This window comes from Furipterus horrens, unplaced genomic scaffold, assembly GCF_987537825.1.
Source record: "Furipterus horrens unplaced genomic scaffold, mFurHor1.1.pri manual_scaffold_5, whole genome shotgun sequence".
NCBI classification, from domain to species: Eukaryota; Metazoa; Chordata; class Mammalia; order Chiroptera; family Furipteridae; genus Furipterus; species Furipterus horrens.
In genome coordinates, this window is record NW_028327175.1 from 136,061,158 (window position 1) to 136,078,605 (window position 17,448).

The 17,448-nt window shown below is 44.0% G+C and overlaps 1 protein-coding gene across 1 annotated transcript in view; it reads left to right on the top strand.

Moving 5' to 3' along the window:
• The window catches only part of PIK3AP1 (phosphoinositide-3-kinase adaptor protein 1), a gene marked incomplete at its 5' end in the record, with an annotated part of 90,296 nt that overhangs the window by 48,106 nt on the left and 24,742 nt on the right, over window positions 1-17,448 (top strand). The window contains 5 exons of the mRNA XM_090277914.1: window positions 409-553; window positions 2,255-2,397; window positions 2,527-2,659; window positions 4,757-4,953; window positions 7,629-7,818. Of these exons, the coding sequence (XP_090134040.1) occupies window positions 409-553; window positions 2,255-2,397; window positions 2,527-2,659; window positions 4,757-4,953; window positions 7,629-7,818 (808 nt within the window). The remainder of the gene's footprint in view (window positions 1-408; window positions 554-2,254; window positions 2,398-2,526; window positions 2,660-4,756; window positions 4,954-7,628; window positions 7,819-17,448) is intronic.

Here is a 17,448-nt window from a genome sequence, read left to right on the forward strand (position 1 = left end):
GTGCTTCTCCAACTGTCTGTGGTGAAGAGCTTTTAAAATTTTTGTTTTTAAATTTCCAATTCTGTCATGGACTGATGCTTTTATCAAATACAATAAATTGAAATACTATAAAAATGAAATAATGAGACATAAAATATAAGACCCAGTTTTTAAAATGATTACCATTAGGTTCAACATATATCAAATTATTATAAAGGTTTATAAATGTTTACCCTTGGTTTTTGTAACTGGTATCATTGGGACCCATAGCAAACAGTGGCTGCCCAACCCTGGACTGCAGACCCCACCCTGTTCTAGAACAGCCTCCCTAAATAAGGCTGGGACTAAGGGAGCCAGAGACCCTCTGGCTCAGCACCCTAGGAGGGGACCCAGGAGGGAGAGGGGATGATGACTGTTCTCCCGTTTCAGGTAGAAACCATGGTCTACATCATTATGAGATGTAAGTTGGATGAGAGAGTGACGACAGAAGCAGAATTTTCTCCAGAGGAGTCTCCCTCAATAAGGGTGGAAGCCAAGCTGGAGAACGAGTATACCGTTTCCGTGAAGGCTCCCAGTAAGTAGCCCAGGTACCTCCAGAAATGAGGCATCATGTTAGGGAAAGGCCCCCTCCTGCTTTCTTTTACTTGTCCTGCTTTTATTCAGAAATGAGCAAAGTGACAGCCACAATTTGGATTTGGAAAAGGAATGGCAGAAACATCTATGTGCGATGGGGGAAAGTGGCTATATTAAAATTTTTATTGTTATAAAGTTAATATACTGAAAATTTTGGAAATTAGGAAAATGTCAGAAAAAAAATCATCATAATACCATTCAGTCTTTTGGGCCTTTGTTCACAATTTTTTAAAGCATAGTTGTTTCAATAGTATCTGTTACCTGATAGTTTTTTTTCCCTTTATGTAATCTTATATTTATTCTCTCCCCATCCCTTTACCCCCCTGCTGTTACATGGGCTTTGTAACTTTTCATTTTATAACACATTTTTTCTTTTTTTTTTTTATAACGCATTTCTTTCTGTTACAAAAGTAATGTGTGTTCAATACAGAAAGCTTAAAGAATAGAGTAACCATAAAGGAAAGTAAATAGAAAATTACCCATGTGCCCCCCACCCCACGGGACATCACTGGTTTCTGTATTTTTCCACATCTGTGTGCATGGCTTTGTACTGTCTCATAAACCACTTTTGTTGCCTAGAAAATACCTATGAGGGGTCACATTAATAAATATTCTTTTACAACATGATGCTTAATGGTTGCAAGGTAATCCATTGTATGGATGTACCATAGCTCATAAAACCAGCTCCTTGTGTTGGACTTGTATATTATAACTAATTTTTAAAGCTGCATGATACTCAATTGAAAAGAAGTCTCATCTTTTAATTTTTCCATTTCCTCATTTTGCATATATATGTAATTTCTGATTTCTTACTGTTTTCTTATTATTTTAAATTATAACATATTGAACATCCTTATGCTAGCAGGATGTTTTTTCCTTTTGTATTTAGGATAATTTCCTCAAGATGGAAATCCTGAAACAATGGATATTTTTAAGGATCCTGGAAACTAGAGCTTATTTGCTTTCTGAAATATTGCTACTGTCAAGTTTATTGGCTATACCATCACCGACACTAGGCACTAGCATTTTAAATATTTTTGCTAATTTGGTGTTTTAAAAGTAACCCATTGTTTTAATTTGCATTTCTTTGATTACTAGTGACGTTGAATATTTTTCCATGTTCTCTACTTGTCGCATTTCCTCTTTTGTGAATCGAATCTTTGTGGTTGGTGTATTTTTAATTTTTTCTTTTCCCCTCAAAACCCCTTCCTGTGGTGCCGAAGAGAGCATGCAGGGAGAGCTCATAGTAATGACAGCTGAGCAGTGAGTCAATGGTGCTGGCCAGATGTGGCAGAAGTATCAAGTTCCGCCTGCCAGGATCCCTCCCTGCTTCTGGCAACCACTGCCCATTGTATAAAGTGCTTTAAATTCAACTTTTGCTCTTGTTTATGGCAGCACTGGGCCTATAATCCTGAACAAAACATGCAAATTATTCAAACATTAAATTTCAGACCCAATGAGAACAATTCCTGTGACTCAGAGCTCTGCCTTATGCTGCTTAGCCTGCTCATCTACTGCTGCCCTTTCCCTGACTTCCCTGTCCCCAAGCTCACCCCCAAGATCTTTCTTCCAGACCTCAGTTAATTTCTGCACCATTAAGATGAACCCCTAAGCACTTTTCGCTGGACACTTGTTCTTCCAGACCTTTCCTCTGGGAATGTTTCTCTGAAGATATATTCCGGGGATTTAGTGGTGTGCGAGACCGTTATCAGCTATTACACTGACATGGAAGAAATCGGGAATTTATTGTCCAGTGCTGCGAATCCTGTGGAATTCATGTGTCAGGTAAGGATGCTGAAAGGAAACCTGGGTTTTCTGGACATGTAATTTCTGCTTATGGTTGATCAGCCTTGAATCTGCTGGGTGGGAGATAGCTTGGTCTTAAAATATGACTGTCTTTACTTTTGTGTTCAGGCCTTTAAAATTGTGCCCTACAACACAGAAACCCTTGATAAACTGCTCACCGAGTCCCTGAAGAACAACATCCCTGCAAGTGGGCTGCACCTCTTTGGAATCAACCAGCTGGAAGAAGAAGACATGATGACAAGTAAGTCAGCAAGCAGTCCCACCTCCGGAAACCATCAGTGGGTTGATCCCAGGTTGCTGCTTCAGCGTCCCGTCCACTCATACGTCCTGCTCCTGGTTCCTGCTCTACAGCCCTCCCTTTGAGAAGGACGCATTCTTCACTGGCTAGCCATAGATTTTCCTAAGTTGTAGATCTGAATACCTCACCCCCTTACTAAAAATCCTTTGTAAAGTCCAAACTTCTTAACTTGTTTGCAGAGTTCTTCCCTAGGGCTCCTGCTGCATTTCTGCTCTCATCTCTCTCCACTCTCCCTTGGCTTCCGTGCTCTGCTCTGCAGAAGGTAGGAATTCTTTTCACCTAATGAAAATTCTGCCCTGCCTCTTGGCATGTTGACTCTTGAGAGTACAGTTCTGCCTGCCTTCCCTGGTTGCCATTTACCTGGCTAACTCCTCTTTGCCTCCCTGCAGCAGCTGAGGTTGCACTTTCTCTGGAAGACTTCTAGAACCTTCAGTAGGTTCCATCTGCATGCTGCAGGCTCCCCTAGCATGTTGGGTATCCACTGTCCTAGGGCTCCTCAGCTGTGCCTGTCTTCTTTGCTAGAGCTGGGACCATAGCTGGGTGGGTCATTGTAGGCTTGAAACAAATATTTGTTTGGTGAGGGAGGAGCAGACTCGTGTACACATGTGCCATGGCTGGAACTGGGAGAACCATTTGCATGGGGTTGGCACATGACACGCTGGACAGGGTGCCTGGCATGGTGCTTCCGTGGACACCACGCTTCCTTTTGCTGTGGTTGTACTGCAATGTGGGGCCTGCCTCCTGGTTCCCTCTGCCCGCATTCCATCCTTCCATGGCCTCAGAGAACCATACGATGAGCATATATTACCTTCACATCCTTCTCCCGGGGGAAGTCTCTTGTTGCCTCTCCCCATTTCTCTGCTGTGGAATGTCCTTGCCTCACTCCCAGCAGGTGTAAATATTCTCTGTTCTTAAACTTGGGGCTCAAGAGGGAGTATGTCATAGCCTGACAATGTAGGATCCTGGGACATATATGTATTTATCTTTCTATATACATATATATATATCACTGTTGGGTTTAGAAATCAACTTTCATGAAAAAAGACAAAAAAATGTTTGTCCCCCAACTGTACAACAAATATGTCTATTTTCTTGGTAGAATTCAACTTGCCATATTCAGGTATTAGTAGATAGCGGTCATGGAAATCCAGTGACTCTCAGGAGTACTCGTCTCTCACGAATCAGAGGTTAACGTACCTCCTAGAGTTTATATGCATTAATACAAACATTAAAACCTGTTTTAAACAAGGAACTTACTGAATACTAATCCTCCCAGGTCCCTTTCAGATTGTCTGTAAATACCTTCTGGTTCAAAACTAAGACCCGGGGAAAGGCTAAGTAATGTACTCAGGATCACTTGACATGCTTTATGAAACTGAGAATAATAGCTACAAAGATGGACTTCTTTCTTTTCTAAAAGATTTTATTTATTTATTTTTAGAGAGAGAGGAAGGGAGGGAGAAAAAGAGGGAAAGAAACATCAATGGGTGGTTGCCTCTCACCTGTCCCCAACTGGGGACATGGCCCACAACCCAGGCATGTGCCCTGACTGGGAATTGAACCAGCAACCTTTTGGTTCACAGGGCAGTGCTCAATCCACTAAGCCACACCAGCCAGGTCTCAGTCTTCTTTTTTCTGATCAGCACAAAACAATTGCTTTAAACTGCCCTGAAATTTGCAGAGAATGTCAAGACATGGTTCCTGTTGTACTTCGTGGTTGCTATTTAAGTCTTTAGAAAATCAGCACATTTTGAATTAGTATTATTTCTCAGGAATCTGATCCTTTTGAAGGAAGAAGACAGGCTATTAATTATTAGATTTGCTAATTAATTCACATATCATTTCTTCTGTCATCTGAGGGAATAACGTTCAGTGATGCCCCGAAGGAAGCTGTCAGATGTTGGGTCAGTCAACCACAAGGTGATGATTGAGTGCCTGCGGATGCCCTGCAAGGCTTGCCAGCTTGGTCTCCCAGGACAAGGCTGCCCTCTAGCTTCGCGGTTATCTGTCCATTAAGTTTTCCTCGACAATTTTTTTCAGATCAGAGGAATGAAGAGCTGCCCACCTTGTTGCATTTTGCTGCAAAGTATGGACTGAAGAACCTCACGGCCTTGTTGCTCACCTGCCCGGGAGCCCTGCAAGCATACAGTGTGGCCAACAAGCATGGCCACTACCCCAACACCATCGCAGAGAAGCACGGCTTCAGGGACCTGCGGCAATTCATCGATGAGTATGTGGTAAGGTCAAGGCAGGCGAGGCCCCAGGACCGGAAATGCTCAAAAGAATTGAAGGCAGGGTTTCAAAAGGATGTTGGTATACCCATGGTCATTGTAGTAGTTTAAATATGAAAGCAACTCAGGTGTCCACCCACAGATGCACAGATAAGCAAAATGTTTTATATAGATGCACTGTGTGGTTCTAGGGTGGATTTTCACCAAAGAAGTGGTTGGATTTCATGTCTAGCATGTCCTTATGTGCCTCTTCCTGTGTGTGTGGGCTAAAGAAGTGAGCCCTGGAGTCACGTAGACCTGTGTCCAAGTTCCTGCACTAACACATATCAGCCAAATGACTTTGGGCAAATCATGTGTCCCCTCTCTCCGTTTCCTAATACTGTATGCAGAAGGAAGATAATAAGAGCTCTACCCAGAGGTTGTTTTGAGGGCTAAAGGAAACAATGCAGGTAAAACACTGAGGTCCACCTGCAAAGAGTTTAAAGAGGTGTTTATGGAATGAATCTGCTGAAGTTTGATGCTGATTCCTCTTTCCTAGTCACCTCCTCACCCACTTCCAAGGCACCTTAGGGATGCTCCCAGCTGCCTCGCCCACCATCAGGCCCAGGCAGACTGTGTTAGGATTGGCTCCTTCCTTAGCAGAGAGCACCATAAAGCTCGGCACCTGAGTTTTCAGGAAGCCCAACTGAGAAGCCCCACCTGCTGACGGCCTGTCTCCTTCAGAGACTTTGCCTGTCTTAAGGTACATATGCCCAATTTATCTGCTCCTCTGGTTTTGGACCCCACATCCTATTTGATCATGACTTCTGGCCCTTCTTTGAGTGTAATCTCACCCCTAGCTGGGCTGTATTCCATTCCCCAGCATTGCTCCCATTGTCTTGGAGGCAGCTGCTCTTCCTGACTCTGCCCTTTTCTGGCTTCCCTCCATCTTCACGATTCACAGTGGGGACGTGGGAATAGCTCTGCCTCTGGAATGGGGCTGTGGCCTCAGAAGGAATTATAAATGCAATCCTGTCTTGCTGTCTACCTCCAGACAGGAGTGAGCCTGACACCACTCCAGAAACTTAACTCTCTACTCTGTATTTGACTCACCATTGCATATAGAGGGGGCCTTCCCAAAGTTTGGGGGTGGTTAAGTATGTTGAAGGAATAGAATCGCTTGAGTGTCTGTTTTGGGCATCATTGACATAAACGAGGCTAAAGGTACTCACAGTCTGGGAGTATTTACTCGGCTTTACTTTGAAGTCACAAATGTATAAGATGCAAGGTTTCATTTCCATGCCAGTAGTTTTCATGAAGGACAATCACTACTATCTATTGAATATTTGATTGGCAAATGCATGATCTCATTTAATCCTCACCACAGTCCTTTGAAGTTGATGGTATTGTTCTCTCCCTTTAACGAATGAGGAAAAAGGCTTAGAAAGGTGGAGCAACTGTGCCCTGAGTCACCCACTAGTGAGGGTGGACGCGGGACTTGAATCTAGGTTGCTGCCAAAGCTGGGGCTTGTTATCCTACTCGCTGTCTGTAACAGGGAGGTTTAAAGGTGCACTTCCAGCTTGCCCTGAAGTTAATTTGACTCACATTTCTCACATCATCTTTGTTCTTTGACTGTAATCCCCATCAACCAATGCATCTTTAGCACTCTCACTATGTGTTGTCTAGGACCTCTAAGAACTGTTCCATTTCCTCTTTCCACCACGTCAAAACCAAATGCCAGACCTGGAGTCTCCAACACTTCACTTGCCACCTGGTCTACTCCTTGGGTCTCATCAGGAAACCAGCATGAGTGTCAATAGCAGATTAGCTCTCTTGAGGCAGTGATGATGAAAATGAGTATTTTTTGTGGGTTGATGCTGAAATAAAGATTGTGAAACACCAAAGTTTCTTACCAGGAAAAGTTGTGCAGTTTTCAGAGAAGCCAGCTTTGTAGCTTCACCATCACCCGTAGAGAGAGTGACAGAGGGCCGCTGGCCTGACTTCAGGGCACTCCATCCAAGACGGTCTCTCCCCTTGGGCACACGGTGTGAAGCCGAGGAGGCACTGACTCCACAGCAGCCTGCTGGAAGGAGTGGGGACTAGTGAATGCGGTTGCTGACGGCACACGGTGCAAGCACACCTGAGCCCTGTTTATCCCCTTTGAGTTCCCATGGCTCTAGTCAGTAAGGGTTACACTCTTGGGTGTCATTTATTTCCTTTTGAGGATCCACTAGGGTGTAGTGGAAAGGTTGGGAGCCAGGTTTCCAGGCCCTTGTACAAGGTAAGGTGTTGGATTTTTCTGAGCTTTGGTTTTCTCTTCTGTGAACTAGGGGATAGTACATCTTTCTCAAGCGGTGATGAAAAGAATGACATATGATGTATATCGTCGAATACCTGCATTGCACCTGACACATAATGGGTGCTCACGAGAAAGTTGTAAATTTGTATCGCCTGGTCATCGGACATTTAACGAGTGTCTCCTGTGTCCGTGACTCTGTGCTTAGTGCTGGGAGAGGAAACAAAGACTAAAATTAAAAACACAAAACAAACAAAAGATAGATTTGCAGCCTGGCCTCAAGGAGCTTTCAGCCTGGTGGGAAATAGGTGCACACACAGTGGCCACCCTGAGGCAGGGGAACCTTTCCTTTGCAGGTCACAGGCCCACTCAGTGTGTCTCAGGGTGTCCCATGTTCTCTTTCAGGAAACTGTGGACATGCTGAAGAGTCACATTAAAGAGGAACTGATGCAAGGGGAGGAGGCGGACGATGTGTATGAGTCCATGGCCCACCTTTCCACAGACCTACTCATGAAATGCTCCCTCAACCCCGGCTGTGACGAGGACCTGTACGAGTCCATGGCTGCCTTCGTCCCAGATGCCACTGAAGACCTCTGTGAGTAGCACAGCCCAGTTCTGCTTCCACCTTTCTGCTGACAAACGGCTTTCTTCATTCTGATGGCGGGGGCTGGAGGGGGAAGTCCCTGCTTGCCACCACCTTACCCCAGAGAGATGAAGATCCTGTTTTACACAAAGTTCAAGCTGTCCCCATGTGTTGAGACAAGCAGAATCCTTCTCCAGACTTCCTCTCCTGTGACTGCTGTGTGACTGGGAAGTGTCAGTGAGGGCCTGGAAGTCAGAGCTGATGAAGGCATTCATTGCCTTGGTATCCAAGAAGTGAAATCAGGGGGTTTTACCCCGGTCAGCCCCCATGGGCTCTTTTTATAGCAAACAATTTGCAATGCGTGTCCCCTTTACTGCCCTGACGTGGGCTTTGTCTATAATGTAACCTACCTACATGTGAAACTTTTAGAAATCAAATATACACCCTCACTGAAATATAAAAAAGAACTATAAATATAAATAGAACTAAAATAAAAGAGAGGGAATTTTCAGGATGTAATGAAATAGATACAGACACCTGTGCTCAGAATCACTGCCACTGCCATGGTCTCCAGTGCCAACTGACACCTGCCTATTGTACTGGGGACTCAGACACTGCCAGTGACATTGGCCTCAGAACATGAATTTTCCTAAATAGTTGAATAATTCTTCACACTCTCCTCTCTGTTGTCATAATAATTTAACTTCTAGAAAATTCAGTGCCTATTAAAACCATACAAAAAACAAGTTGTATTTATACACAAAGAAGTTTGGTTTCAGGACTCAGAAAATTATAAACAGGTTTTTCTTTTGTGATAACCTGATTTTATTGACTTAATATATAATACAGTTATTTTCAACATATCGTATCTCCAGGGCATGATTTTTTTGGTAAACTGCTTAAAAAATTTTTCCCATTTTTTTGTTATATTTTTTTTTCCTCCCATAGTAAAAGTAATACATCCTTGCAAAAACTTGAAACAAATAGAAATACATAGCTGAGTTGTTATTAAAAGTCCATATGACACCACCCAACCAACCAATATAGCACTTGTAATAGTTTGGTGTATATTTTTCTATATTTTTCCATACTTTCATTGTGCCTTCTAATATTAAATAAAAATATACACATATATATATCCACACAGATATGTACAAACACACATATGTATGAATATGTATCACAAGCAGTTTTTAATGTATCTGTATGTCCGGGGAAATATTTAAAAGCTGTGAGGGATATAAAACATTCCCTTGTGCAGGGCTGTCCTGCATGTTGCACGGTGCCTAGTATCTTTCCCCTTGGTTCTGCTAAATGCCAGTAGTGGTCCTCCATCCGGGGGATAACCCAGAACACTCCTGGATTTTTCAAAACGCCCTCTAGAGGGCAGTGTCGCTCCCCTTGAGAACCACAGGTCTAAGTACTGTGGATTCCAGTGCACATATCAGGGTTGAAGCAGGAGGACCGACCGTGCTGTGGGCTCTCTAAGAGCCCTCTTGATATGTTACCCCTGTTTGCTGTCCAATGCTAAGTGCTCCAAAACACAGCCTAAGATTTAGCTCTCCGTCCCTCTGGCCTATTTAATAGATTTAAGTAGAATAAGACAAAATGCCCATCAACATAGCAGCTTTATTGATGAAAAGTTTTGCAAATGGACTAGATTAAGTATTGCCAACTTGCAGCCCGAGAAGAAGACAGTAGGGCCCTGGGCCCACAGGGAGGTGGGCCTGGCTTTACCATCTGTGAATGGGAAAACTGGCACCAAGAGGGTACCTGAGGACAGGAGGCGTGGGTGGTGAGGGGGCCAGAGGCAGACCCTGGCACTAGCAGCACTTTGGCCTTGCCAGCCCAGTGCCCAGAAGGTGCGGTCCACTGGTTGTTAGGTGCTTGCCAGTCAAATAATGGCTGCTCCTCTGAGGGAGCGAGGAGAAAGAGAGAACGAGTGGTAGAAGCTCCTTCCCAGCACCTAACTGGGAGGACTGGTGGGCGCTCTTCCCCAAAAAGCCGAGACGTGAGAAGGAGGCGAGGAGAGTTTCTTCCCCATGTCCAAATCCTCTATCTCACCAAATCCTTAAAACAACTGTACAGAGATGCTTTTTATTAACCTGTAGTTTATAAACAAGGAAACATGCACAGAGAGGTTACTCAAATTTCCCAAAGTCTCACAGTTCATAAGTGATAGAGGCCAGATTTTAACCCAGATCCCTGTGTCTCTAGGACCATATTCTTTATTCTGTGCCAGAAATTTTCATCGAATGCCACGAATTTTAGTGCTGGTTTCTTTTTAGAAAAACCATCTAGTCGCTGCAGCCCTGCTTGCTCTTTCTGCGACCAGGACCTTAGCTCACATGACATCCATCCGGCTCCATTACCTAACAAGCATTTCGGGAGCATCTACTATGTTTCAGCTACTTACTTCTCCTGGATGTTGGGCAGATGAGGGGGACCGAGACACAGTCTTTTCCAATCTGGGACAGAGAGGCCTTCACAAAAGAACATTTGGAGAGCAAGTGCTGCCCACCTGGGAAGCCAGAGACCAGGCACCATCACTCTACCCTGTGTGGTTACTGGGAGGCACTTGAGCAATGAAAGAACTCCCACTTTACTGGCAGCTTAGTGTGGACAGAGACTTAACCCCTGTTACCTCCCTGGTGCTCTGCCATGGGAAATTCCCCCACCATGCGAATGGAAAGCTGCGGGGAATGCTAAGGGCAGCCATCCCATTGCTCCTCACTGCGGGAACAGTGAGTCTCCAGCACTACCCAAGGTGGCAGAGTGCCTGGTTTGTGACCAGCTGGGGTCAGGGTGATTCTGGTTGCCATAGAACTAGCCACAGATGGCCAGGCTTTAGAACTTGGCGGCTTTGGGGGATGGGGACAGGAAATGCACTGCATTTTTCATTTGCCTGATCATATAAACTCTGGATTTTCTGATTGTTGACATGATTTGGTTCCTGTTCTGTCTCTGTGGTTTCATTTTGAGAATGACTACTCACCCACTGGCCCAAAGGAAGCAGCAACTTGCAGCCCGGAGAAGAACTGTTCATTTTACTCCTAGTGGTTCTCCAGGGGAGAAGGTAGTTTAGTTCATAAAGAAAGGGGACACACCAATAAATATAAGATCCATATTTCCAACCCAACCCAACACATGAATAATTAGGAACATCTGCCGGCTGTCAAGTCAACAGACAGTTTTCATCTCTGGTATCTCACCTAATTGTTCTTGGGCTTGGTGGATAGAATTATCCTCATTTTACTGGGAAGAAAACGAAGGCTCTAAGATTTAATAACTTACTGACATCCCACTGAGGGAGAACTGGGTCAGGAATCTGGGCCTGCAGATTCCCAGGGGACAAATCTCTCTGTCCCCCTACTAGGATGGAAGACCCTCCTGGCCTGTCCTTCTGGGGTCTGCATTTGCCAGCTCTGGGGCAGACACTTAGACAGGAGCTATTTCTAAATATCTAAGTAGCCAAGTGTCTCAGTGCCACCTTTGTTAGCATTCAACCCCAGGGACTGAAAATAACATAGTAAGAAATATAGTGTTCACTCACTCCTTCATTCTTTCACTTGCTCTCAGAACAAACCTGGAGTGCAGGCTTTAGGTCAGCTCCTTACCACTCACTGCTTCGAGGTCACCTAAGCATGTTGGGATAAATCTGCCTCTTCTGACTTGAATTTTGGAAAAGGGAGAGTAATGAGGCGCTCTTCTCCAAAGGGAATCCCAAACAACTACTGAGTCGGAAGGTTTTCAGGGAGACTCACACTGTTGAATGAAGGGAGGCTGGGAAGCTAGGCTGGTTTCTGACCCTGAGATTTCATGATTCCGCTCCAATCTTTCCTTCCTCTTGAACTTGTGTGTGTGCATTTATACACACACAAGCATGTACACACACACACACACACAAGCATACACAGATATACACACACCTCTCATACTCAGGGTCTTTAATTTAGATATGCTGCCACCAAGTGGCAACTACATGTCTCTGTTATCAAACCTTCAACTTGGCTCCCAATTCCCTTGAGAATTTTTTGTTCAAGATCCTAGAGATTTAAATCATCAATGTCCTCACTTTACTATATAAGAAGTAAATGTCCCTATTAAGGTCAAGCTTATGCAAATACTAAATAAAAATCAATGCATACATCTCTTTGAGTGTTTTTACTATCTCTTGATATTTTATTTTATTTTAATTTAATTTTATTTTAATTTAGTTTTTTTGCCCCTGTCCTTGCCTTCAGAGAACGATATGGTGGTCCTGGTGACACTTTGACTTAAGTAATAGATTTTGTGTGGAAAGTCTCACCCAATGACTGGTCACTTCCCTGAGGCTCTAGGTGCTAATACCTTGGCAGCCATTTCTGGGAGGCCCTTGTCCAGCTCTTTCCAAGGTAATCTGCCTGTGGATTTAGCTTTGCTTAAATAACTCAGAGGCTTGTCTTCCTTCCAAAGGAGAAGGGAGCAAAAGGTGAAATGTGTAATATCTCACTACTAGAAACTGTAAACTCAGAGGACTCAGTCTAATCCATCCCAGAGGCTGTTCTGCTTCATGTGACTCGTGCTTTGAACTTTTCTTTCTTCCTTTCTTTCCTTTTCTTCCTTTCCTTTTCTTTCTTTTCTTTTCCTTCCCCTCCCGTTCCCCTCTTCCTTCCTTCCTTCCTTTCTCTCTCTCCTTTTGTCTTTTCTTTCTTTCTTTCTTTCTTTTCTTTTTTCCTTTCTCTCTCTCTCTCTCTCTCTCTCTCTCTCTCTCTCTCTCTCTCTCTGTCTCTCTCTGTCTCTGTCTCTGTCTCTGTCTCTGTCTCTCTCTCTCTCTCTCTCTTTCTCATTGAACTTTCCTCTTGTACCTTGCATCCACTGGCTCAGATTTGTGTGTGCAGAGGACTGATTTAGCCCTTAACAACCTCCTTGGTAACTGGCGTCTGTAACAGATCATCTCCAGCGGTGTTTCTTTACTGGAACCCTCTGCTTACAGCCCCTCTCTGCCAGCCGGGTCCCTTCTGAGCTAGCGGCACAGTTGAGCACAGTAAAGGGCTTTGCAGACTAGCCATGTCGGGTCTGAGCCCAGCTGAAGGAGCATTTATAAGCAAAATTGTTAAGTGACTGATTTGCTTCTAGAACATTCCACCTTCCCTGTCTGCACCCTTTTATCTCAGGTGTCTTCTTTCCTGTGGCTGCTGAGGCTGCATCCTCCCGCTTTTCATCTTGGGAAGACTCTGGCTAGCAGAGCCAAGAAATGCTTATGGGCAGTGGGGTTGGGCACAAGGCATGAGGTGTTACCAGCAAGGAACTCATTCTGTTCCTGTCCCTCTCCAGGGCTGAAACTGACCCAGCGGAGCAAAGGGAGGCTCAGGGCACTTCCTGACTTCTAGTGCTTTTGATCCTCCAAATGTACGAAGAATTGTGTTAGGGCCATAGGCACATGAACGCATACTGGATTGAATGTTTAATATGACAAAATCCCCACCACCAGCAGTGAACTCGCTCCCCTCTGGACCTGCACAGCTGTGGGTCTTGCTTCCTCAGGGCACTGCATGCAACTCACCGTGCACTCAGCTTACGTACACGCTTCTCTGGTCACCTGCTCCTACCTCCATAGGAAGCATGTATTAGTCACAGGGCCATACACAGTAGGTGCTCAGCTGATTCTTGAATTTGAGATTACCAGAAAATAAGACATAATCCCAGACTTTGTGGTGTAAAATAGTTTGTAGACATTCCAGTGCAAAGATGGCACTTTCCTGACGGGTGGTAGTGAGACATTGGTGAGATGTCCCCGAGCGTGGGACAGCTCAGGGTGGTACCAACTCCTCGGCGGTACCACCGAGGCGGCTCCAGGTGGCCTTCTCTTTCATGTCTCTGTCCATTTGCTTATGCTGGTTCTGCTGTCTGAGTTACCCTTCTCTTTTCTCAGCTTGCGAGGTGTCCAGATTCCTTCCCAAAGGCCAAACACCTCAATATGTATGTATTTGTTTGTTTACTCCTCATTAGTTTGTGCATTCACACATTCGTTCATTCATTCAACAGTATTTGTTAAACCCCTCCTGTGTTTAAGTCCCTGGCCAGGTGAGGAGGAGTCAGTACACAAGCCACATGATCCCTGCCTTCCAGAGCTTCCCTTGCAGTGATAAGCTGGATATAAACAAAAATACCATGCAACTAAATACATAACTGCAAACCGTGACAGTACCCCAAGAGGCCAGCTATGGAGGTGGAGAATGAGGGGGTGACTTAACAAGTCAGGGTGCCCACTGCACCCCACCATGAACTTACTCCGTAGGCTTGTTCATGCATGGCAGAGATTCTATGTGCTTGTCAGGAGTACCATATAGAAGCGCTTGTCTGCATGAGAAATTCATAAAGCTTAACTTGTTGCTTCTCCTAACCTTCTCATTCTTAGCCCCTTCTTTTTCCTTGCCAATCACTCCTAGCCTTTCCAATTGCAGACCACCATTCTCCTCTCTCTCGGTCTGTTTTCTCTGTGTTTCTGTTTCTCTCCTACTCCAACTCCTCGTCCCGCCCCCGCTTTCTCTCTTTCTTTCTATATGCGTGTGACTCTCTCCCTCTCTGTCTCCTTCCCATTACTTGTCCACTCGGGTATGGGAAAGTTGGACTTTCTCATTAATGTGGCCATTCAGAGCGTCTATTCCACCTAGGTGCAAGTGGAACCAATCAGGTTTCAGGCTACCTTCAAAGGTCTGATCATGCTGCTCCTGGCTCTGAGGCTCTTTTTTTGGCCACAAAAATACTTAGTGAAAGAAAAACTTTCTTTTGGCTGGCTTTCAGGGTCTTAGGGCCTTTCCAGAAGAATAGTCTCTCAGTATCTGATATTTTACTGTATTATGTACTCAGATTAGGTTTTATATTAAATTAACAACACATAATCTGGATGGAGTCTCCACTGCAGCTAAGTAATCTAGATTTATGTCCCATGAGGAGTATCATTTGGACTTCTTTGCAAATTCGTTATTGCTCTTGACTGAGTCCCTAAGTAAGTGCCTGCCCAGCTTCCTCTCCTCTGTTCAAGCTTCTTTCTTCCCAGGAATGGATTATTTCTGATTGACTCCCTAAATAAAGTATAGTATGACTCTGTAGCTGCCTCTTCCCAGAGGAGACTGTAGCCCCAGTGTCTCTTTGTTTTTTTTCTCTCTGCTGAAATAAAAGAACTTTGCACTTTCTCCTTAGACTAGTAGTAGGTTGTAGTGCATTTCAGTTTATTTTTAACTGACAAGTGGTGAAGGTTAAGTACTTGGGTCTGAAGTATAAACCCTGAGCATCTGGGAACACAGGGCTGTATTGTTCTGCTTCCCTTTACAAAATGTCCTTTGTCCCTTCACCTCTGGAATTTTCTGTGTTTCGATCACTCATGTGTTACTCGCTGTGTGCCTGGGTTGTACGTGCACTGAGGGGTGTCAAATTAGAGTATGAGATGGTCTTATCACTCATTAACTCCAACAACTAGGTATTTTTTCTTTTATTATCTACAAAGGTAGTATCTGCTATTACTAGGACTTACTGCCTGAGTAAGGTATAGCAATAGTGTTTTAAAAATAATTTCAGCCCTGGCTGGTGTGGCTCACTTGGTTGGAACATCATTCTGTACACCGAAAGGTTGCTGGTTCGATTCTCAGTCAGGACAAATACCTAGGTTGTGGGTTCAATCTCCAATTGGGGTGTGTATGGGAGGCAACCAATCAATGTTTTTCTCTCACATTGACATCTCTCTCTCTCTTTCTCTCCCACTCCCCTTTTCTCTCCCTCTAAAAGCAATGAAAACATGTCCTTGGGTGAGGAGAAAAATTAAAAATGAAATTACATTTGGAATTGAGATGGCTAATCAGTTGGCCTTAAGATAAAGGGAATATCCTGGATTGCTGGGTGGGCCCAGTATAATCACAAGGGTCCTTAAAAGTAGAAGAAATCAGAGATGGCACCATGAGAAGGCCTCGATTCAGCTAAGCTTTCTACCCAACATTGCTGGCTTTGAAGATGGAGGAAGAGGGCCTGGTGCCAAGGAAGGAAGGCAGCCTCTAGGAGCTGGAAAGGTCAAAGAGACAGATGCCCACCCAGTGTTCCTAGAAAGAAGGGTAGCCCGGCCAAAGCCTTGATTTTAGCCCAGTGAGACCTATTTCAGACTTCTGAACTAAAGAACTATAAAATAATATATTTATGATGTCATTTTAAGCCATTGTGTTTGTGGTAATTTGTTATAGCAACAAGAATCCAATACACTATCTATATTGTCTCAATATAATGATAATGATAACCACTAATATTTAGGGCTTAGCACTGCTGCTAAGCATTTCAAAAGCATTGTCTCAATTGGCACATACAGTCTTCCTATGAGGTAGGTACTGTTATTTATCCCCACTTTACAGATGGAGATATAGAAGCTCAGTGATATCGAGTAACCTGCCCAAGGATGCAGAGCAAATAAGAGTCAGAGCCATGGCTTGAACCTAGGTCTCCAGGATACCAAAGTTCATGTCTCATTCACAACCCTCACGCCCTTTCCTGGACCACAGGACTCAAAAGGCATTTGCATTTGAAAGAATGGGTTTAATTTTAAAATATATAACCTTGGCATTGTTTTAATGGTAAAAAAAAAAAATGAAATTAGGAGCAACAAAGAGTAGATAAATTGTCGTTTATTTAAACAATGGAACATTATGGAACAGTTGGAAAGAATGTTTTAGAGTCACTTTTATCTACATAGTGCCATCTCAGAATCATAATAATGCCATCTCAGAAATGTAACAAGAACTCCATTTTTAGCTCACCCGTGTAATTGGTTATTTATAAGGAGAAAGCACACTGGCCTTTGGCTTTTACTGTTAAGCATAAACCTGCGAGGACCAAAACTGTGCATGAAAACCGTTCAATTACCACAGCAGATTCTGCTCAAACCTGAGTAACCAACGGTACCCTAGTACTTTATGACCCTCAAGTATGTGGGTTTTTCAGGAGATTTTATTTATTTATTTTTAGAGAGAAGGGAAGGGAGGGAGAAAAAGAGGGAGAGGCAACTGGTCCTGGGTCCTGGGCTGCCTCTCACATGTCCCCGACAGGGGACCTGGCCCACAACTCAGGCACATGCCCCAACCAGGAATCGAACCAGCGACCCTTTGGTTCACAGGCTGGTGCTCACTCCCCTGAGCCACACCAGCCAGGGCTCAAATATGTGTTTTTTTAATGATTCTGAAGTATGTGTTTTGGGAGCAAAGTTTCAGCCTTGTGTTAAAAATAGAGCTTTGATATTATCAGGAGGTTGTACTCGTTCTGTCATGTCACGCAATTGCCGGCGATTTACTTGCTTAAGCAAAATACGCAGTTTGAAGTTGAATAGGATACTTTGGGGAAAAAAATGGTTTGAATTTAATTATTAGACACAAATATACTATTTCCTAACTACTTTGATCTTTGGGGACCAGTTAAATACAATCTGGTTAATTTGTATGAGGAATTCTTTGCAACTCTTTATATCATATTTCCCAAGAATACAAATTCATCACATTGTATACTCTTCAGCTTGAAGCTACATTCATACCTTTTGATTCCTGTGGTCCAGGAAAGGGCCTGAGGGGTGTGAGTGCCACTCCCTTTATACTCCACATTTACTCAGTGTTCTTATTGAGTGGGTGG